Source organism: Phoenix dactylifera, chromosome 1, assembly GCF_051530095.1.
Source record: "Phoenix dactylifera cultivar Ajwa chromosome 1, Ajwa_hap1_PhDact_Kaust_v1.1, whole genome shotgun sequence".
In the NCBI taxonomy this organism is placed as follows: domain Eukaryota; kingdom Viridiplantae; phylum Streptophyta; class Magnoliopsida; order Arecales; family Arecaceae; genus Phoenix; species Phoenix dactylifera.
In genome coordinates this window covers 7,380,850-7,404,441 of record NC_143190.1, presented here as the reverse complement: position 1 = coordinate 7,404,441, position 23,592 = coordinate 7,380,850, and the positions used below count along the sequence as shown (strand labels likewise).

Below are 23,592 nucleotides of genomic sequence, written 5' to 3'. Positions count from 1 at the left end.
ATCGGAGGTCCTCGCAAACTTTCAGCAAACGGATTTCTTACAGACCATCTTTAGAAGAGCCCAACACCCGATGCATCGAGCGGTTTGCTTAGCTCGCCTCCAGTCGATCTCAACAATGTGTCCATCGGCCTTCTTAGTTTGTCTCCAACCTACCTCAATATCGACCGAGCTGCTCTTCCGCCTCGGTCCGGATTCAACAGCAACACTCTCATCAAAAGTGGAGGCTAAAAAAAAACTTATTCTCTCAAAAAAAAATATTACATCAAATATTAAAAAAGTAAATTTTTAATTTTTAATTATTATCTAATCAAATTTGGTTGTGAGTTCGAAGTTCAGTCGGATCCGAATTCTAATCTGAACTTTTTTTTTTTTGTTGTCAAATCAAGTTCGGAAATATATGTAAAATATATCCGACCCGGCCGTGCTCTCACCAGGAGGAGAATAAAAAAAAAATCCAATTTCACAGCTGGCAAAAAAAATCATATAAGCGTCCAAACTTGACAAAAAAATCCTGCCGGTGATGTCCTTTTATTAGCCATTAGCCCGTTACTATTAGCACAGTTAGCACAATGTTTACAGTCTGACGTGGTAGGACAACTTTGGTGCACTTAAATGTGACCGCTGGAGCCGAGCAGTCATCAGTGGCCAGGTCGGGCGGTAATAATCGGTGCACTCTTAAAAAGTATCATCTTTCTCTACAAAAAGGAGCACCCGTCACCGTAGACGAACGGATCAGATATGTTTGCTCGGAAAAAATAACGACAGATCTGTATTCCGCATACATAATTTTATGTTGACGTCCGGTGGAACAATATTAGAACTTGGGAATCCATCATAATTTTATGTTTGCTTTTAGGTAGCTCCTAATCGGAGTAAATCCCTGAACGAAACTACCAAAGTCTTTCGAAATCCTTTTCACGCTTTCACACCCCTTGTAGCTGAGAGAGAGAAGAAAGACGACTTCTCCGTCTCCGATTCGATTCGCCTTCCCTTCCTTCTCCAGAGGCGTCTTCTTGCCTTTGATTGCGTAGTAGAATCGGAGCGCCTCGAATTCGATCGAACCGAGCTTGCTTTTTCTGCACTCTTTTCGGTTTTTCTAATGGCGGATGACGATTACTACCCGTCTTCGAGCGATGCGGGAGAGGACTACAACGATGAGGACGTGTTTATCGAAGAGTCCGCTGATAAGCCCCACGATGCCGTCAGTTGGTCCATCTCTTCGGTATGGGATCGTTCCTTCTTCTTTCCTATTCTTATCTTTTCTTTGGGCGAACCAGGGTTTACTCTATGTAGATTCTTTGGTTACTTGTTTTTTCCGTGATGGGAGATATGTAAGAGTTGCTGCCTGATGTTAATTTGATATGTCTTTTCAATTCAATATGGAAAAGGTTCGATTTTTCTTTTACTTTTGATCATCTTGTTATCCGGATTGTTCTTCTGGCGGCTAGCTTTTACAGTGATTTATTTGTTGATTGAGACTAGCATTGAATTGATGATGGAGGAGATATGTGACAGTTGTTACTTGATGTTATTTTAATAATTTTTCCCCTTCATCCTGTTCCAAAAAAGTTTCAATCTTTAGTAAAATTAGTAATCGTATCTTTGCCATGTTGTTTTTTCTGGAAATTCTGTGATAATTGAATAAGAAAACATTGGGTTAATAATGTACGAGATGTATTGTTGTTGTTACTTGATATTCTTTGTCGATATGCTATTTTTTCCCTTTATCTTTAACTCCAATATGGAGAAGTTCTGATCTTTATTAGAATTGGTGATCATCCTTTTGGCCGGATTGTTCTTTTGGTAGATAACCTTTAAAAATCCGTGATTACTGGGTAAGATTAACAGTGAAATAACAATGTATTTTGTGCTTTTCACTATATCTTCACTTGTTTAACTGAGTTTTCTGTTGTCTGGTGATCTGCAGGTCATCACAAAAGAGTCTCTCTTGGCGGCACAGGCAAGCCATTTTGCTTCACATGATGACATAAGTTGGTCTCTATACAGACGCATATATAGGAATAATGATATTAATATTTCCTAATAATGCTGACGTCCCCATGTAATCTACCATTCTGTTGTTGTCAATCACGGCTGTTATTTACCCGTTTAGCTTTAGCTGACAAATATATGCTTGTTAGAACTGTAGTTAACTGCTGTTATAACAGTAAATAGCATACAGTAATGTGAAAAAACCAGCTACTGTGCTAAGTCAATTTTCACCAACTGAAAGAAAACAGCTAGCTAAGATATTTGAATTTGAAAAATAATGTTTTTCCTGATGAACAGTGGATTTGTCAACTGACAACTGTTGTTTCCATAATAACAGCGGTTATTTATATTCAAGTTAGTAACATATAGATAACCAAGGTCCTTCGAACCGGTACTAAGATCCATACCGGTCGGTAGGTGGGTCAGTATGGTACCGTACCGTCACAGTACGCTTGGGCATGCTGGTTCAGAACTGGCACACCCAATTTTTTTTTTTTAAGTTTTTCAAGTTTAAGTAATTGGTAATCAATCTTTTTCAACTTTTTCAATGATTTTAAGTATAATTTGATTTTTTTTTATATTTTATGATTTTAGTTTAACCTAAATAATGTATTTTGTTGTTTTAAAGTGATACAAAAAATAAAATAATTAGTGAGATGTTGCATGCTATAAGAAGCAGTATAAAATATCCTAAAATTAACTAGTAAGATAAAAAATATAAAATAATACAATCAATTACATATATTTAAAGTATAATATACATACCAATATCTAAAATCTCGTTGAGTGATGATGCCTATCGTAAATATCCGGACTATCAACATAGTTTGGAGGCACATCAGCCTATCCCTCTAACCAAGCGGCGTTGTAGTCTTATATGTTCATCCCATAAGAAACGCGCTATGAATTAGAAGCACTTTCGGATCTCTCACTGAAACTGTCTCTGAGAGGTGTCGTCTGGCGGATAATACGACTGTGAGGGGGCCCATCCGAATAAGGCGGCAGCAAAATCCGACTCGTAAGATGCTTCGGACTGCGTAGAGTAGTAGCCACCGAAAGACGATGCCTCAGACATATATCCGCATCTGTATCCGTATGGATCATAGGCTGCCTGTGGTTGCGGTAATATGATCCAGTATACGACTCAAAACCTAATACGTCTATAGATCCTACTCTACGTACGAGATCATCTGCAACTGCATCGTATCCTCCTAAATGAGTTCGAAGAATTCATCTTTTATATGCAATCCTCTTCTCACAGGCTCTATCGGATCATGCACTGTGGTACTTATCCTGTGTAGCATGCATAAACTGTGACTTACCGGTGAATCGAAAACCACCTGTGCTTCTCATAAATGGTGGTCTCATTTCTCCACTCTCTCTGACTAGGAGATCTATAACTACAAGAACTGTTGCACTTGATCTCTAAATTTAAGTGAACTGGCTTCTCCTTTATACTCTTCATGAAGGTTGCAGGTGCCTTTTGTTTTTTTTGGTGTGCTGAGCAGCTGCGTACTTATCCTTCATGCTCTTCTCTGTTTGCTTATCCGTCATGTCCCTCTCTGTCTGCTTACTCTTCATGCCTCTCTCTGTCTGGCTATGTTAGGAGAATGGATGTCGCCCTCCTGACCGAGTCGATCAGATAGTGCAGTGGTCTTATCTAAGCATCTCTTGATCATATCTCTGAGATGATGTCTCGGACAAGGAGTCATGTGATGACCGGCTTTCCAGTGATCCTTGTGGTTGTGGCTGATCAGTTGGAAGAATGCATGGAATATTGCGATCTGCCCATTGCTCTGCATTGATCCTAGTCTTGCTGCTTGCGAAATTGTTTGGTCATGGAGGCGATCCTCGCTCATCAAGCTCTGGCTCCTGCTACTGGCCCACAAGCCATCCGATTGTAGGATCATCCTCATCGTCAACAAAAGTACTATAGATCGAATCTGTGTACTTTAGCTCCACTTTCCACTAAATGCACTTCAGCCTCAACCTTAGATTGTAGTGAACATATATAAGGTCTTCAAGGCGCTTCTGTATCAGACGGTTCTTCTATTTGCTATGGATGAGGACGAAGGTGGACCAATTGCGCTTACAACTACTCGAGAAGACCATTTAAAAAAGGATCCAGATAGTTAGCCACTTAAGATTTCTCGTAAGAAACCAAAAGAATCCACCATTCAGCTAAAAAATATTGAAAAAAATTACATATAAGATAGTATCATATTAGTAACCATCTAACGCCAGATAAATATCCTTCTGATGTGTAATATATCTGAATTCATACTTTTCTTACGAGTTACAACTGCTGAGACTCCAAAGTTGTCAATGCCCTCTCTAAATATTTTGGTATGTGGAAAAGAACCATGTTGTAATATGTTAATAATTGAAGAAACCAATTAACTTACACATGTCATTAAGTTAGCTTACTTGTTTTAGACATAAGGCCGCAACTTCTGGATCGGGCTTCATCTTGTAAATCATATTATGCAGAGTAGCCAGAAATTCGTCATCCATATCGATTCTAGATATGGTGTACTGAAACTTCAAGTTCAGATACAAGTACATGAGCAGTCTAATTTTTAATGATTTTGCTTACCTGCTAGATACAAGTTGCTACCCGTCTGGTAATCTCACCGCCGCTCAATAATGTCGATATACTTCTGGGCATACGTCGGACGTGTCTCTTTAATCTGAATCTTTGCCCTCTCCATCATATGATACAAGAAGCCTATCTGGGGGTACCTCTTGCTGTCCATGGCTCGAAAACACTTCGTAGAATGGTTTGATAGCCTTCACTATCTTCTCGGCTCGCTGAATGTTTGCCTCATCACCAAATCCTCGATAGTGCTCCCTTCAGTGCCGACCCTCGCAAATCTACTTTTCTACCACTCGAGACTGACAAACATCTGATGTATGGCTGGTTTTCTCTCAAGAAGGCTATCAAATACAATGTAGTTGGTGGTAAATCATATCACTCTTGGTCTCAAAATTTCTCCCTCTGCATATCTCCTCAATAGTCATAGGACCCATGTATGATTATAAATATATCTGGTGATGGTTTGAGCTTTCACTGTCTGTTGCATCCTATAAATATTCACAATGTCTATTAATACAAGGTCGATACAATGTGCAACATGTGGGGTCCAGAAAATATATGGCTGCTGCTCTATCAAAATCTCCTTGGCGACTTGATATTGTGGCCTATTATCAGTGATGATCTGCATGCCATTATCCTCTCCTACCTGATCAATCACCTCCTTCATCAATCTAAGAATGTACATAGCGTCGTGTATCTAATTGGAAGCATCAACTAACTTATGGAAGAAAGTTTTCGTATCACAATATGACAAGAAGTTGATAATGCTTCGCATGGTAAGATCGGTCCAACCATCACACATCACCATCAATCCATATGTAAGCCACTTCCTCTTGTACGAGGCAATCCACTTCTCTAGCTTCTTCTTATTATTGTCAAGAAGCTCACAATACATGTCCTTTGGTCCTAGAGGATCTACACTGAGACCGACGGCCTGTATGAAAAAATGGGTAGATATATAGTACGTATTGTCTCTCACATTCGATGAGATGTGGCTGAAGTGGAATCAGGATCTAATAGCTTGCCATATATCCTTCTTCTTATCCTTCTTTAGCATTGTGTCAAGTGTCAACCCTCTGTTGCTTCGAATTCTTACTGAAGAAGGCATGTGAATCTCAATTATAGATGGTGGCGCATGGTGGAATCTCTCTGGAGGACTTCTTTTGCTACCAAAAATCTCTAGCATAAATGCAATACGGTCACCGCCTCTGTTGACGGTCTCTCTAACTAAGGAGGTCTTCCTGAACTCTGGATCTATCCTGCTGCTTGTAGAACTGAAGCCCGACTCATAGTATGAGGGCCCAAATCGAGCCTTATGTCTGGCCACCTCATCATGTTGTAATTGATCATTCAGACTCACCTGAATGGCAACCTAGATCTGTGTTTCCTCGTCATCTGGAGCGGATGCCTCCTTTGACTTCCTGAAGTGACAAAAAGGTGGCTTGTTTTTGGTACAACGGTGGCTCACTCGCGACGGATGTAAATGCGGCCAACAAAATCAGAAAATAGAAGATCACACAAGGGCTTAGGCATGGAAACGTGGTTTGCCCAAATAAAACCTCCGGAGTGGTGGGCTGAAAAGGAAGCAGTGTAGTCAGCGGCACTGTTTGCCTTTCTATAGACTTGCGTGGCCTTATAGGAGTCACACTCTCCCAAGATCCTGCGGATGTCGTGGAGTAGCGGCCTTCCCCCAGAACCTGAATTCACTCGATCACCGTAGCCGAATCCTCCTCGAGGAGGATGCGATCTACACGCAGCACACGCCTCGCATAGGCGATGCCCTCTCATGCAGCTCTGAGCTCGGCGCTGATGATAGATGTGTCAAAGATCCGCCGACCCCTTGCTGTCACTAGTCTAGCGTAGTAGTCTCTGATAATAAATTCGGCACCGCCATTGCTCCCTTCCTTGCCAACACTACCTTCAAAGTTCACCTTGAGAAAACTAGAGGATGGGGGCTCTCAGAAAACAAGCATGGTCCTGGCCGCTACAAGAGCAGAATGAGAGCTTCAGATTTTTCTAGCCATCCCTGATGGTGACGCCTCAGTAGTGCCAAGATCTTCGCCGCATGTAGTAGAGCTCTGTTCGCCACCACCCTCGGTTGCGCACTGCCATCCTCGAAGATCTGGACATTCTTATCTAGCCAGCAGTGTTAGGCCAGATAGGCAGCACAAGTTCTCTCCTCTAGACCGGGCCCTTGCGAAAAAGCCTCTAGGAAATATAAGAAATCCTCGATCGACGTCCACCCCCGCCGCGGATCAAGAGAGGTCGAGGCGCCCCCCAAATCTGAGCGGCTCGCAGACACTCAATGAGGACATGGAAGATAGACTCCACCTTCGGGCAGACCGCACAGACCGAGGGGATTCTCACTCCTTGCCGAGCTAGCACGCTTTTGGTAGGCAAGCAACCCCATGCCACCTTCCAAATGAACAAGGCCACATGGGGCTGGATGCACATCCTCCAGATCTAGCTTCCGTCAATCTGTCGAGCGGACAACCTCCTGATCACCCCATATAGGTTCCAGGCTCTCACCACAGACCTCCCAGTCGTGCTCCAGACTCTCCTGTCCATTGCCTCCCCTACAGGAATCGGCAATGACAGGACCCACTCAGCCAGCTGCTTCCCAAAAATTCGCCTAACAAGGTCCTCATCCCACCGTCGCTCTCTCGGAACGAACAGATCGCAGACTCTGCATTCCTCCAGCCAACCGTGGTCGATCAGGGTGGGCCAACCCCGCGGTGGCACCTCAGATAGCCACCTGTTCTCTAGGACGTCGATAGCCTGTCCATCTCCGATCTCCTATCTAATCACCGGAATCACCATCGAGGCGCGGGTGCAGATCTCTCCAGATGAAGGAACAACCTCGCCGAGTGCGGATAGCTGACGGATTGGCCGAGTCCCCATACTTCACCCTCAGTAGAGAACCCCAGAGACTCTCCGGCTCCAGAAGAAATCTGGCTGCCAATCTGATCGCAAGGATCTTCCGACGCTCAATCAACGAATGAACTCCTAGCCCATCTCTGCTAATCGGCTGACATATAGTCTACCAGGCTAGTAGGTGGACCTCGGATTTGTCCCCACGCCGCCCCCAAATGAAGCTTCTGAGTAGTCGCTCCATGCCCCGCAGCGCAGCTAGGGGCACCAAGGTATTTGATAACAAATAGATAGGAATCGAGCACAAAACTGACCGTACCAGAGTGACTCTACCCATCATAGACAGAGTGCCCACCTGCCATCCCTCCATTCTACGCCTGATGCCCTGCTTCGTAGAAGAACACTCCCCTACGGAGATGCCGGCCTGTGATCGGGACCCTAAGATAACTCAGGGTGCCCTCCTGCTCCCCAATCTTCAAGACTCCCATGATAGAAGCCTTCACATCTGGGTTGATCTTCGGGCTGAAGCAAGTGGCTGACTTTGCTAAGTTCACCTACTGTCCATATGCTGCACAATACACCCCTAGAATCTTTCAGATCGCCAAAGTCAATCATCTCGTCGCACGAGCCAGTAGCAAATAGTCGTCAGCGAATAGCAGGTGCGAGATCTGAGTCGACCCCGCAGCCGGTCTATATGCCTTCATCTCCTGCCTCGCTAAGGCATGTCAAAGTGCTCTAGATAGGGAATCCGTGCAAATGATAAACAAAAGCGGTGATAGAGGGCATCCCTGCCTCAACCCCACCGATGACTCAGAGAACTGTAAGGGGAACCGTTCACTAATAAGGCAAAAAACGGTGTCAAAATGCACCCCTGAATCCACCTGATCCAGTGCGTGTGAAAGCCAAATCCCTCCAAGGAGTGAGTCACAAAGTCCTACCTTATTCTGTTGTAGGCGCTCTCCATGTTGAGCTTGACGCCCATCAGGCACTTGCCCTCCGATGCTTTCCGGAGGTCAGACATGAACTCATTAGCAATGAGGACATTGTCGGAGATGGATCCTGTCTCTTCAGAATCAAGGTAATGAAAGTCCGCTTCCATTCATCAAGCACCGCCACAGATGAGAAGAACTGCTAGACAGCCGCCGTCACCTCCTACCTGATAATATGCCAATACCTCCCGAAGAAAATTGTGAGAAAATCATCCGGACCCGGGGCTTTATCCTCGCCCAAGGACCAGAGGGCTTTTTGGATTTCCGCTTCTGACACCGGGCTGATCAAAGCTGCGTTCTCGTCCCCGAAGATCCTCATCCCTAGTCCTGGCTCATAGGCCCCACCAGCCACACCCACTGGATCGGTCCACCTAGCTCGGAAGAACTGCTCCAGGATTTATCTAATAGTGTCCAGATCCTCTAGCACATGTCCACTGCTATCTTTGATCCCGCCAACTTGGCTTCCCTGGCTCTGAATGATGGTCGACTGGTGGAAGAATCTCGTGTTCCGGTCACCCTTCTTGATCTACTGAACTCTGGACTTTTGTCTCTAGAAAACCTCCTGCTGCCTGAGGAGCGAGTGATGCTGGGCTAGTAAACTCCTGAGTTCCCCCTAGTCTTCATCTGAAAGGCCATCCCCGTGATCCTCTAGAGACTGGAGTCTGGCTATGAAGGCTTCAGTTTCCTCCACCCTCTTGAACATGTTTTCCACCTCTTTCCGGTTCCATCTGAGCAACCGATGCCTGGTCAGCTCTAACGTGCAGGTCACTCTTGTATATCACATCCTTCCGAACTGGTGTCCGCCACACCTTCCGCACCATATTCCACGACCGTGGATAGGAGAGCCATATCTTCTCAAAATGAAACGGACTATGAAAGAGTGGCGTGTGAGGTAGTCACCAAAACAGGGCCTTTTCCTTCTCAAGCTTCAACTCAGGATCGAGGTACCGGCACTCACTTGACTGGTGCCCGATCTTGGCACACGAATAGCAGAGGACCGGCAGGTCTTCGTAGACGAAGGCCTGCCAGAACTGCATCTTCCCCCCAAACAAAGGTTCCAGGTTTCAACGGCTCCTGAGTGTCGACCACGATCTTCACCCTAGCATATCCCACCCGCTGGAGCTGGTTGGAAACTCTGTCAAGCTCCAGTGGTCGGCCCGCCATCGTCGCTATCTTGAGTATTAAGTCCCTCTCCCAGTACTCAAGGGGAAGGTATGGCATCCGGAGCTAGAGCACCGTCCGACTCACAATATTGACGCCCGGAATGAAGTCGGGCTTCCATTCTTTCATGGACAACAGCTGCTCGCCACCAGCCCCGAACTGCTTGCCGGTGCCGCTACTCGGTCCTCGCCGGACTTAAACCAGAGTGTCGTGTGATCTTCCACCATTGGAAACACCTCGACGTTATCGTACGGTTTCGGAGCTCTTGCGCTACCCATTCTACTGAGATGCGCCGACCAGGGCTTCAGGCGACCACCACCGTCTCCTCCCAGGCCCTCCTTGCCTTCGTTACCCACTCAGACGACAGCTCCACCACCTCGGTGAAGTGGTGATGGAGCTCCGCCAATTTCGCCGTTGTGATGAGGTGGTTGGACTACACCGGCCGTGAGGCGCCCTGCGCCACTGCTGACCATAGGGGGTAGGCCCGGCCACCCCCAGAGGAGGCTCCATCCCATCTCCTTTGGTCGGGGCCGCCCGCCGCCCCTCGCTAGTCTCCGGCCCTCCCGAAACACTAGTGCTTTGAGCTGCCATCAGCGCAGCCCACCAGGTGTTCCCATCGCACGATTCTTGATGCAGTAGCGAGGGACTGCTTTTGCTTGAGAGTATAGAAAGGTGGCTTTGCCAGTCGACAGTCCATCTTGGCTTTCTTCTTGGAAACCCTCTCCTTCATTAGCTGTCGAACCTCCTATGGGCATTTCTGATACATAGGTACGTCAGGGTAACCACCAACTAAGTGTTGCTTCAACTTGGTTATCCTTCCTTTTTTGAACTCTATGTTGCATCAGTTGCACTTCTAATAGTGCCGACCCGAGAGTATTTGTCCATGATCCTAACCAATGTCACGCTCTGGCTTCTTTTTTTTAATGGTTCTATTCCTGCAGGTTTATCGAATATGTCAATTTATCAATTATTTAAAAATAGCAAAATTTCATTTATCTAATACATAATACTATTTATTTATTTTTAATAATTTTAAATTAAAAAATATGTTTGCATATCATAAATTTAGAAAAATATTTTTTTACTTTAAAAAATACTTCTATAATATGTATTACATACTACTCATTTTTTATAGTTTTTGGTATTAATTATATATTTTTAATTATTTTGAAATCTAAAAATAATTTTTAAATATAGATATGTTAAAAAATTAACTTTAGCTAAAATCTATGTAGAACCGAACAATGGATGCTACATATATATTTTTTTAGACCTGTAAGCATGCATCAAAAGGCTACTTATTTCTCATTTTTTTTTAAATTTAGGCTAGGCTATTGTGCACATGATCACATCAAAACTTAAATAAATGGACACCAAATTTTGTTGGACAGTAGCTTGCATGCCCCTAAATATGCTTTTGATTTTATTTTTTTTGAATTTTATTTTTTAAAAAATTATATATATTCAAAAATTAAAAATTTTTATGTCATCGTACAGATCATCCATAGATCTACAATATATCATAAAACCAAGCCAAAATCAAAAAAAATGGCATGATCTTTTCTTATTTTGCAAATTTCGAGCTATTTTTTGGAGCCAAAAAAAAGAGGAAATGAGATAGGGGAGAAGAAGCACACGTTATTTAGATTTGGATCTTCCTTCAATCGTGCTAAATCGGTGTTATTTTCGCCCGGGGGGGAGTGAGAAATAAAATGAACATTGGGAAGGCCTTCTCAGGCTTTCCCAATGAATCTTTTTAACAAAAGGAGAGGAGGGTGGCCGGTTCGAAACCAGCACCTCTCGAGCAGTTCAGTCAAGAAACAATTGGCTCCCAAACCCAATATCTGATAGTTCTCTAATTTTTTTTAATGTGGTTTGGTTTGCTATATGTTAAAAAATGGTTAAGATGATGAACTTGGTGGGCCATAGTATTTTGGGACGTGGATTGCATTTCAGCTAGTTTTATATTTAATTAGTTTATGACTATTATATACCCTAAATTTCCAAGTTTATTTTCTATTATTTTATATTATAATGCAATTGTAACAGCAAATAATGGTTGTTATAATTGTTATAATGATTAATAATAGTTTTGGTGGGGAATCATTGTAATGTTATGATGTGTTATTTAAAATCTTGAACCTTGGTTCTTATTCTGTAGCATTATATATTTTTTGAATTCTATTGTAGAAGGAAGATTTGCGAAAGGTAATGGATGTGTTAGCTATAAAAGAGCAGCATGCACGAACCCTGCTTATCTATTACCAATGGAATGTGGAGAGGGTATATGAGTTGCTCGAACGAAAGGGGAGAGAACAGTTGTGTTGTGATGCAGGGGTTCCTATCACTGTGAACAAAGGCCTTGACTTATTGAAGTCTTCATCCCCCATTACGTGCAGTATATGCTTTGAAGATGTTGCTCCTAGTAAAGCCACAGCAATGGATTGTGGACACTGCTATTGTAATGATTGTAAGTATTCTCATGTATTTTAAAGTTAAATGACTTGTCATCTTGCATTACCAATAATCTTTCTTCTTCTTTTCTTCTTAAGAGCAAATATGATTAACTTCTTTCTGTTATTTTTTTTTATTCCGGTCAATTATAGAACTTTAAACCTACTCTTGTATTGATAGATGCAGATATATGCACATATGTCTGTATATCTCTGTGTTTTTGTTATGTATGATTTTCAAGGAACATTATCAGCACCCTGGTTGCATTTTTTTTTACTAGGCTATTAGAAGATTTCAACTCATTCTGAATTTTTTCCCATTATTCTTATGATATTATCAAAACACAGCATTAAAAAAATAATTTTCCTTTTCTTGGATTATTGTTAAACATACAAATGTTTTATAAGCAAAAGGTTCATGAGTCAATTAGGAACTTCTCTTTTCTAAAAAATTTGACAATACCTGAGCCTTTTCCCCTGTTCACTGTTTATGTTCTCTGTTCTTTTCCTGTTTCTCATAACTTAGCATGAATTATTGTTGTATTATGTATTTGGTTCTCCCAAGTGATTTTGTATCTTGAGTTAGTGATTATTGGGGTTTATATTTCTTATTTAGGAAACCATGTTCCTCTTCAGAAGCCTTATATCAAAATTTTCATGTTTTGGCCAAAACAAAATGGTTTTGGCTGAGACTAGTCGGAAACTGACTGTAATTTTTGGTTTGGGTCAGTTTTGGCTGCAGGTTCGATCGGTTTTCGCTTCATTTTCATATTTTTTCATTAAAATATAAATGCTTACTATTTTATAAAAAATATTAGTATCACTTAATCATTAATTGCATTCATTAATATGTTCATTCATTTGCATATTTATTCATTAGGCATCAATCATCAGCACATTTGCATGATGGCAGACTTGAAATCTTGCAAAGCAGCTTAGAAGCGCTAGAGAAAAGGGGGAAAAATAAGGCATGAGGGTGGTCCATGTTGAGGTTCAGTAATTGGGAATACATTATCTTTTTTTTTTTTCTTTTTCGCATTTCTATCTCTAGCTATATTTATTTTTGCTGATAGGATGTGGTTCTTAAAAAAAGGAACCTGTGATCCTTATTAACTATCTTAGCTGTAGCGTTTGTATTTTATTCTAACCAAATAGATAGTTATTGTTTAAATAGTTTTTACTGAAATATCTTTTTTTTTATGTTTTTCTTTTTGGGGGGTGGGAGTGTACAAATATATCATTCCACTTTGAAGGTATATCCAACGTTCAAACTTCAAAAGAGGGAAAATAAGAGTTTTGAGAGTAAATTATGCATGGGTATAAGAATTTTTGGTTTACAACTATCGAAGCTGCATAAATTATGGTTGCAAATAACTCAAAACATAATAAGATGATGTGAAATAGCTTGTCTTGATTTATTTTATTTTTCTTATTTTTCTATTTTTATGGGATTTTCTTGATTTTTTTTACCAAAACTTTGAAACTGGATGCCAAACTGCCGAAACTGAAACTCTACCTGGAGATCCAAAACTGAAGCTGAAACTGACTTTTAAAAACTTGCTTATATCAATTTAATTTTTCTTTTTATAATGACTTAAACATGTGATTGCATTTTCTTCTTGCTTAGGTTGGACACAACATTTTATCGTCCAGATAAATGATGGGAAAAGTCGGTGCATTAGGTGCATGGCCCCGAAGTGCAATGCTATTTGTGATGAAGCTGTTGTTAGAAGTCTAGTCAGTGAAAGGCACCCAGATATTGCAGATCGCTTTGACCGTTTTCTTCTTGAGTCTTACATTGAAGATAATAATATGGTTAAATGGTGTCCTAGCATACCGCATTGTGGAAATGCAATACGTGTTGAGGGTGATATATATTGCGAGCTCGAGTGCACATGTGGTCTCCAGTTTTGTTTCAATTGCTTGTTAGAACCGCATTCACCTTGTTCATGCTTGATATGGGATCTTTGGGTCAAAAAATGCCATAGCGAATCAGAAAATGTGAATTGGATCATGGCTCACACAAAACACTGCCCCAAATGTCACAAACCTGTGGAAAAGAATGGTGGCTGCAACCTAGTTAGATGTGTCTGCGGACAATATTTCTGGTGAGAATTCTTAGTAAGGATTTTTTAATCCAACCTCGAAGACTTTTTAGTAGACTATTTTCCAGTTAGCCTCTTCTGTTTCTATAAATGACATGTTATCTCACATTGATATCATATATTTCCTAGTTTAATAATTTGATCCTGATTGATAGGCATTCTAATTAGTTAACTAAAAGCTTATTCTATTTCCCTCAGAAAAGATCTTATTCTTTTTCTCTCTCACACAGTGTTCATTATTGCAGCACTGATTAGAACACTAAATTCATGTTTAAACTTAATTTGTTGTCTGTGTGCTGTACTAAAACCTATATCCTTGATTATATGAGAATGATGTTTGCATAAAATACTGAAAAAGTTAAAAACTCGTACCTTAACAGTTATGGGCTGCATTTCATATTTCAATTTCTAGTTCAATTTCCTGGGATGCTAAACATAATTTTAGTGCTCATATCATAAACTACTTGTATAACATATAGACATCCTTGCTTTTTCATGTAAATATCTAAGCATCAAACATTATCAAAATACTCTGATGCCCAAACATGCCTGAGATATTTCTGGTGTTTTAATCTCAAATATTTTAGAATAAATTTTTACTTAATTTTTATTAATTTAAATGTCTTGAAATCTCAACTTTGGAAGAAATATATTGGAGAATAAAGAAGGCATAGGCATTCCTCTATCAATCATCCTTGAGTTTCTTTATCCCTTGTAAGGTTTCTTTGTCCCCTGTAAGGCACTTCTGGCATCGAATGTTCATTATAATGATTATAATGTCATTGAGTTTCTGAGGTTTATGGAGTGTGTTGAGAATTACAGTAACCAATCTATGTTTTTACATTTACTCTTTCATGCTAATAAATGCCAGATTCTACCTCTTAAATAAAAGAATAATTTTAGGCTTCCACAAAGTTACAGCTAAACAAAGTCAAATACGATCAGGACCACTGATTTTGGTTGACCGGGATTGAACTATATACTGAAGGACGTTATGGATAAGCCAAGACAGAAGCAGCGACATTTGGTCTAAAAGCATGCACGTCTTAAGGATGCTTTTTGTTAACTTTGCCACTGTGGTTTTGTGGTCTAAAAGCTTGGACGAACTTAAGGATGCTTTCGGGTATCTTTGCTACATAGGTTTTGTTGACCTGGATTGAACTTATATATTATAGGTCTCCTTTAAGGATAAGCAAAAGAATGGGAAACTTGTAAAACAGGATAAGTGGCATTTGGTCTAAAAGCCTGCACAACTTAAGGATATTTTGTCTTAATGATAACTTTGCGTTTCATTACATTTATTACAATCTTTTTCACTATCAATATGACTCTATCAAGCTATCCTTTAAGAGGCAGGGTGTGAATAGTTCCTTATTGAGTCTGCAAGCTTCTAGTTTAATTATGGGGTTTGTTAATGGAGAAATTTATGTTCCTAACTATTCTTCCATTTCCAAGTGTTCAGCTTCTCTAGATATTGATCACTAAATCTCGTAGCGTGATGGTTTTGAAGTGGATAAGCCACACACTAATGATTGAGAATGATCTATTATGACGCATTATATCTTTAAAATTGATACTCCATTGGAGCTCAATAATTTCAGAATGTTCAACGTTGATACTCCATTACATAGTTAGGTTCAAAGCTACCCAAACTTTCGGGTGAGTCACCTACCTCGGATTGCGTCGGACCACTGTCCAATCTTGGTGAGTACCTCGACCCCTACTCTGCATCATAGTCCTTTTCGTTTTGAAAAGATTTGGCTCTCCTATCCTTGGTTGTGAGATGTCGTTCGGGAGGTTTAGAAGCTACCTGTGTGGGGTGATCCTATGTACAGGGTGACCCGCAAGTTAGGAATGACCAGATGCAGGCTGCGTAGGTGGAACCAGGAGGAGGTGGGTAATATCTTCAGGAGGGTAGAGAAGATAGAATCTTCCATTGCATATCTCCAGGATCTTGAAGAACGTTGGGGGAACTCAGGATGCAGCTGGCCAGACACCACTCTCTTCTCCGGTTGCAGGAGGTACTGTGGAGGCAGAAGTTTAGGATACAGTGGATTGCGGAGGGGGATCAGAATATTAGGTTCTTCCATTAGTCAACCATCATCTGGAGACAAAAAAACAGAATCAGCAGCATTAGGGACGCTAGTGGACAGATGACAGAGGATCAAACACCATCAAGAGGATATTAGAGCAGTTCTTTAGATCTAGATGGACGGAGCAGGGGGGTAATGGAGTAGCGAGCCGATACTTATGGTGGGAGTTTCGGGGGAGGAGAATGAAGCCTTGGTCAGCTCGATATTAACATTGGAAGTCCAGGTGGCTCTCTGGTCCCTAGGTGAGGACAAGGCCCGGGGCTGGATGGTTTTTTTTCTATCTTCTTCAGAAGGTACTGACACATAATCAGGCAGGATGTGACGGTGGCAGTTCTGCAATTCTTTACCACCTCCAGGTTGCCTCAGGATTGAAGGCAGACTTTCATCACTCTGATCCCGAAGAGATAGGGTCCTACGGAGCCGAGCCATATTCGACCGATCAGTCTCTGTAATACTTTGTATAAAGCCATTGAGAAGATCCTAGTGCACAGACTGAGTATCTTGCCCAGAATCATTAGCCCTGAGCAGGGGGCCTTTGTTAGGGGTGCTGCATCTCCGACAATGTGATGATTGTCCATGAGTTCATGGTCAACCTCCAGCGGGCCTCGGAGGGAGGAGTATGATGGGAGTCAAGCTGGACACAGAGAGAGCTTACGACAAAATGCGATGGAGCTTTGTGGTCCACACTCTAGAGTCCTTCGGTTTTTATCCGGTGTGGGTCAGATGGATCTTGGGCTGCATCCAGTCCTCGTCTTTCGCCATCTTGGTGAATGGCTCCCCCACATGCTACTTCGGCTCCTCGGTGGGGTTGAGACAGGGGTGCCTGCTCTCGCCGCTACTATTTATCACCTGTGCGGATGCACTGTTGAGAGTGCTTCGGCATGCCATGGAGGCTCAGGTGATGGAGGCGTATAGCCCAACACCAAGATCGACTCAGATTTCACACTTGCTCTTTGCCAATGACCGCATGCTGCTGGCCCATTGCGACGAGACGCACTGCGCAGGTGTTCCAAAGAGTTCTTGTGGCGTATTGTGTGGCATCTTGGCAGCAGGTCAACCTGGCCAAGTCAGTCATCCGTTTCAGCCCAAAAATCAAGCTGATGGTGAAGTCTTCCATCATGGAGATCCTGCGGGTAGGAGAGCAGGAGGGCACCTTGGTGTATCTTGGGGTGCCAATTACTGGGCGTCGACTACGCAGGGAAGAGTGTGCCTCCTAGGAGTAGGGCATTAGGCACAAGTTGGAGGGATGGCAGGCGAGCTCTTTTTCCATGATGGGCAGAGTTCTCTAGGTGCGGTCGATCTTCAGTTCAATCCCGATATATCTCTTCTCCAACATCATTGTGCCCCTTGCACCGCTGAGGGTATTCAGGAGCTTCATCTAGAGCCATCAGGGGCAGGAAGAGGTGTTCATCTGCTAGCCTGGGACGTGATCTGTTAGCCGACCAGTGGCGGTGGTTTGGGGGTTCACTCCTTATTAGAGCACCAGGAGGTTCTTGCTACCAGACATGCGGCCGGGTTCCTCCTCGAGCCTGACAGCCTTTGGGGTTCTCTGGTGAGGTACAGGGCTCTGGTGAGGTCTAAGTGCAGGGCTCCGGCCGGGGCGGCTGTTTTCCGCATCGGGCGCTGCAGCTCTATTTGGAGAGAGATTTGTACTCGAGGCCCTTCGATCCTTGCTGCGATTAGGTGGGAGATTGGAGACGGGTAGGCGATTGATATCTCGAGGACAGATGGTTGGCTGAGATGCTGCTAAGTGGGTGGCCCTCATTTCTTGATCCGAGGTGTCTGGCAGGACGCAGAGTCTGTGATCTCTTTGTTCCAAAAGAGCGGAGGTGGGATGAGGGCCTCATTCGGCAAGCCTTTGGGGAGGTCCTAGCTGAAAGTCCTGGCTCTGCCGATACCTATAGAGGTGAGAGCGGATAGGAGGGTCTGGAGTGGCTTTGGGAGGTCGAGAGTAAACTCTTGGGACCTCTACGGCCGAGTGACTAGGGCCCTGACCCATCAATTAGAGGGGTCGGATCTGGAGGTTGTGCATCCACCTCCGGGGGGCCATGTTCATCTGCAAGGTAGCTTGAGGGTGTTTGGCGACCAGGAGTGTATTGACTAGTAGAAGGGTGAGGGTCTTCCCAACTTGGGAGGTTTGTCTAGAGGTGGAGGAGTCTATTTGCCATATCCTCTTTTGTTGCCCGCGAGCGGCCCAAATCTGGCACTACGCGGGGATTGTTCCGGGCTTTGGGCACGACACGACCCCGTCGGAGCACTTCCTAGCTTGTTTGAGGGCATCTTCGAGGAGGCCTGGCATGGTAGAGTGGGGGGTCAGATGTGCCTATCTGGCCTATCATACATGGCTGGAAGGAACGCCCGGATCTTCGAGGATAGATGGGTCCACCCGAGGGCTGTGGCGGATAGAGCTCTGTTTACGCGTTCGAGATCACCAATGCTGCATCTTCTTGTTCGCCTGAGATGGCTAGGGACATCTAAGTCTCCCATTCAGCTGAGTCAGCGACCAGGTTTGTCTTTGTTTTCTGGGAGCCCCCACCTCCTAGCTTTGTTAAGGTGAATTTCGACAGCAGTGTTGCCAAGAGAGAAGAATATAGGGGTGTGGGCTTTGTTATCAGAGACCATCACTTCAGACTTGTGGCACCGGTGGACGGTGGATCTATGACATCTCTGTCATTAGAGCTAAGCTAAAAGCGACGTGAATGGGCATCTCCTATGCGAGGCATACCTCGGGAGCGGATTGCATCCACCTCGAAATGGATTCGGCTTCGGTGATCGAGTGGGTTCGAGGTCGGCATTCTGCGTCGAGCGGGCAACTTTTGCTCCACGACATCCGGAGGCTCGCAGGGAGCTATGGGTCCTTCCGGGCTATCCATATTTATCGGGAGGCAAACAGTGCAGCTGACTGGGTGGCCTCCTATGCGGCGCATCACTCTGGTAGGTTCCTCTGAATGAACCAAGCAGATGTTCCTTTTCGTCAGCTTCTTTTTTCTAACTTTGTTGGCTGCTCTCACGTGAGTGTCATATGAGGCGCCGGTGTGCCCAAAAAAAAACTCCATTACATTTGAACAGCTACTGTAGGAATTCTAGTTGTATATTTTCCTTATAGCTGTCTGAAGATCTGTATGCAATTAATCGAAATTATGACTGCATTATGCATAGCTTGACCAGAATGCTTGATACTCCATAGGACCACAACACTTAAAGTTTGATCCTTTATAAAACTCCATACTAAATGCATTTTTTCTTAATGTTTTGAAAAACAACTTTTTGTTTCGGTTAATAATGCTCGCAAGTTGATGTGATTAGAACCGGACCTGACCAATTTTATCGTCTTTTTTAACAGTTACAAATGTGGTGGTGCTACTGGGAGAGATCATACATGGAGTAGTATCGGTGGCCACAGTTGTAACCGTTTTAAAGAAGAAGAACGAAAAAACGTAGAGACTGCAAGACGAAGACTACATAGATACATGCACTACTATAACCGATACAAGGCTCATACAGATTCTTTTAGGCAGGAAAGCAATCTCATGAAAACTATCCAGGAAAGAATTTCATTATCTGAAAATAAGGAGTCCAAAATTAAAGATTACAGCTGGGTATTGAATGGATTACATAGACTCTTCAGATCAAGGCGTGTTCTTTCATATACATATCCATTTGCCTTCTTCATGTTCGGGGATGAGCTCTTCAAGGATGAGATGACACCAGGGGAAAGACAAACGAAACAAAATCTATTTGAAGACCAACAACAACAGCTAGAATCCAATGTAGAGAAGCTGTCTCTGTTTCTTGAGAAGGAATTTCAACACTTGACTGTTGAAGAGATTATTGAGACACGTATGCAAGTCATCAATCTATCCAGGATTGTTGATAATTCTTGCAAAGAAATGTGAGTTTGCCCTCAATAAGTTTTTTTATGAATTGGTTAATTTGCTTTATGATACTGAAGTGATAGTTCTTGCAGGTACCAATGCATAGAGAATGATTTATTGTATCCCCTCAAACATTCAGTTCACCACATCGCTCCATACAAATCTAGGGGCCTTGAGAGGGCATCGGAACTTTCTGAATGTTGGGATTCTGATGAAAGTTTGAGGAACATGAAAACCAGCAATTGTGGCAGCTGTATGCAACAGAATTCAACTATTAATGGAACCGGTAAAAGGTTTTCACATGATAGTTATTTTAACCAACAAATCAGTCATGACATCAATATCTGCTGTCATGTCCGTTTTATTTTCTTTATAATCTTTCTTTCCATCTGGATCAACTATTTATTTCAGTAAGCTGATGTTCTCTAAAGACATGTTGGAAAAAAAATTATAAAGTTTGAGGCTTTTTCACTGACAAAAATATTATTGACCTGGAATATAGGTGCAACGGGACTGGGCAGGCATTTTGTCTTCCAGTTGCATGGATCTTCGAGTGCAGTGGAGGGTGTATTCTCTTCAAGAAAACGTGCCAGGAAAGATGATCCTGGAGGTGTTGCTCTCTTTGATCTCAACATGCCTGCAATATGATTGAGAGGAGTTGAATCCAGCTTCCATTTCATTATTTGCATGTGCACAGCTCTTACTGAAGTAGCTATACTTCATACAATTTCCAATTATCCTTTTTGCCTCTCCTGATACTGATTAGCTTCCAAATGGTGTATTTATGCTCTCTCTACCATTGTCTTTTTGTTTTTTTCATACATAGCTTCATCTCAGCCCTTGTACAGTTGACTCATCCCTGCAAAGTTTATGAGGTCTCTTTTGAACTATGGGAACTTTAAAATGATCCCATGCGTACTGGAGCAGCATCTTTGAACCAGTGTACTGTGGTTGTGTGATCAATATGGAGCTAATGATATGATAATTACGAAATCAGATTATGAAATGCTTTGCCTCCACTTTGCTTCTTTGCATTGTCATTGTACATGGAAAGCATTGTGACGACTAATTGTGGTACCACTGTCACTACCCTCAGAAGATGGTGGTATAAGTGCTGTCTTTTGGTTGGAAACACCAACCAAACACTGTAGTAGTTTCACTCAGTAGTTAATCCCAAACAGATGTTTCAATAGAAATGATGGCAGAACAATGGTTTTCTCAGTTCAGTTGAAACCAAGTGTAGAATTTGACTAATCTCAGTGACTAAACTTGATAAATTCATAAAAATCTTATATTTAGTATAAGAATTAGCAATCTTGATAATATTTTGATCTTGATGTTTTGTTGAAAAGGTCTTTTTCTTGCGCACATGGAGTGATGAATTTGGTTTCGAACTGATTACAGGTATTTAGAAGCAGCTGTTTGATTGCTAATTCTTTCATCTGACCCAGTGACCTAAGCCTTTTCCACCGAAGCTACAAATTTCTGAGCTCACCTTGGTTTCTATAGGCTGCTCTTGAATTTTCCTTTTGTTTTTCTGATTTTGATTGCAAAAAACATGTGTGAGTTACCTCAAGGCAAAAACCACCATTGTAATAATTCTGACGCTATTGGATGTTTGTATTCTTAAATTATTTGGCATCAGGGATTGGTGGGGTGTGGGGGTGGTGGGAGCCAACTTTGTAAGCTTTTAAGCAGCATTCTGTGTGCCATAGATATACAGTATTTAATTGCAAATATGGTCACTATTTTAGTTACAGATGTCCATGCATGGCATGATGGCTGTGATTGAGTCGATCTTGTGCACATGGATACCATATTGGATGAGGCTTGCTTAGTAATGGCATTGCACTAGGGCTGAAATCGAGTCGGATATTGGTGTATTCATATATATATATATATATATATATATATATATATATATATATATATATATATATATATATATATATATATATTTGTTTTGTTTAATGAATACAGATATAGATATTAGTTGAATGTCCATATTTATTTTAAACTAATTAAACTTTATGACCACAGAATTAAAGATATAACAAAATAGATAGTATATTAAGTTAATAGCATGTTAATATGGTTATACATTTTCTTTGCAAGTTTATGAGTGTTGTATAAAATTAAATAAGATTACAATTGGAATCAATTATTCGGATACGGATTGGATAATTGTCTATAGATATCCATATCTATTTTTTACGGATATAGATATGGATACATATATTAGTCGGATGCTCAAATTTATATCCATATTCGGATAAATTTGGATATAAAAATGGATCCGAACAGATAGTATTCGATCCATTTTACTATTGTGTTGCATCTGTGATTGTACAGGACCCTCTCCGTTCTAACCCCAAACTTTGGTAAGGTCTTGTGCAGTATTTATTCTCTCTCATTAAATCATGTTTATCCATTATTTAACCATCATCAAACCACTTCAAAAGCGGAGAAAATACCTCCATGAGACAGCAGGTGAGAAAACTGCCATCAGACCATGGTACCACATGGAAGCAAGCATGCCAAGAACTGTTCAATAGAAAGCCCTTGGATCTTCACTTATAAAGGAACAAAAGAATGACATCTAGTTGCAAATGGAGCCATAGTGTTATGGTTAACTCCCCTCCTTGGAGTCGAGCAGGTGCTACACTTGAATTTCGACAAATATCTCAGGAACTGTGCTCTACTGTGATTTGGCTGAACAAAAATCAGTCGGCCTGTTTTAGCTAAAACAGGCTTCATAGAGTTGGTCTCCTTTGAGATGGTGTGAGCGTGGTTTCAAGCAAGATTAACATAGACTCTTGGATCGAGTATTAGCTGAGTGTTTTGGGAAAAAAAAAACAAAACTCGAGCAGGCTGGGGCATGCTTAATATAGACGCAAATAGTAATGGAGTTTGCCCGAGTTCTTCACTTTTTAAAATATATAAGCTTGTGGTTTTCAAGCCTTTCGCATTTATTTATACTTTTGAATTGAAAAATGCTAAACAATACCCAGGAGCGGCCTGATGTATTTAGGAGCCTAAGGCTATTTTGTCTTTGAGGTCTTTTCTACAGTGGATCTTCTTTGGGCCGGAGTCTTGAGCGACCGCCTAAGACGCTTAAGGGTTGAGCCGGCTCTGGCAGTTCCACTCCACTCCTAGCTCACAACACTAGTGTGTGTGTGCTTGTACACAGGCTTTCTATCATCCATGTAATCCCCGCTGCCGGCATACCCTACCAATTGCAGATCGTCTTGAAAGACTGGTGCTGAGAACGGGGAAATGAGTGATTCTGGGAGGTAGTCATAGTGAAACAGCATCATATCCTTTTGCATCTTTATAACCACTGCACCTCAAACCAATATCCCTTGATATGCACATTAGAAGGGATTGTATGAAGCAGTCTTTCTTTTTTACCATGTATTCTATCATGTGGTATGAAATTCCTTCTACCAATGGAGTC

The 23,592-nt window shown here is 42.1% G+C and overlaps 1 protein-coding gene across 2 annotated transcripts; it reads left to right on the top strand.

The window, feature by feature from the left end:
* Positions 1-844: 844 nt before the first annotated feature.
* LOC103720788 (putative E3 ubiquitin-protein ligase ARI1) lies at positions 845-21,154 on the top strand. Of its 2 annotated transcripts, none has more exons than XM_008810679.5 (7): positions 845-1,222; positions 1,928-1,960; positions 11,800-12,079; positions 13,690-14,170; positions 19,604-20,152; positions 20,228-20,421; positions 20,638-21,154. In XM_008810679.5, exons 1-7 carry the CDS (start codon positions 1,100-1,102, stop codon positions 20,781-20,783), a joined length of 1,806 nt encoding a protein of 601 aa, XP_008808901.1. In that variant the 5' UTR covers positions 845-1,099; the 3' UTR covers positions 20,784-21,154. The 2 variants fall into 2 exon arrangements, with proteins under 2 accessions (XP_008808901.1, XP_026665674.1); XM_026809873.3 differs by having other exon boundaries at positions 926-1,222; positions 1,928-1,991.
* The last annotated feature ends 2,438 nt before the right edge of the window (positions 21,155-23,592 follow it).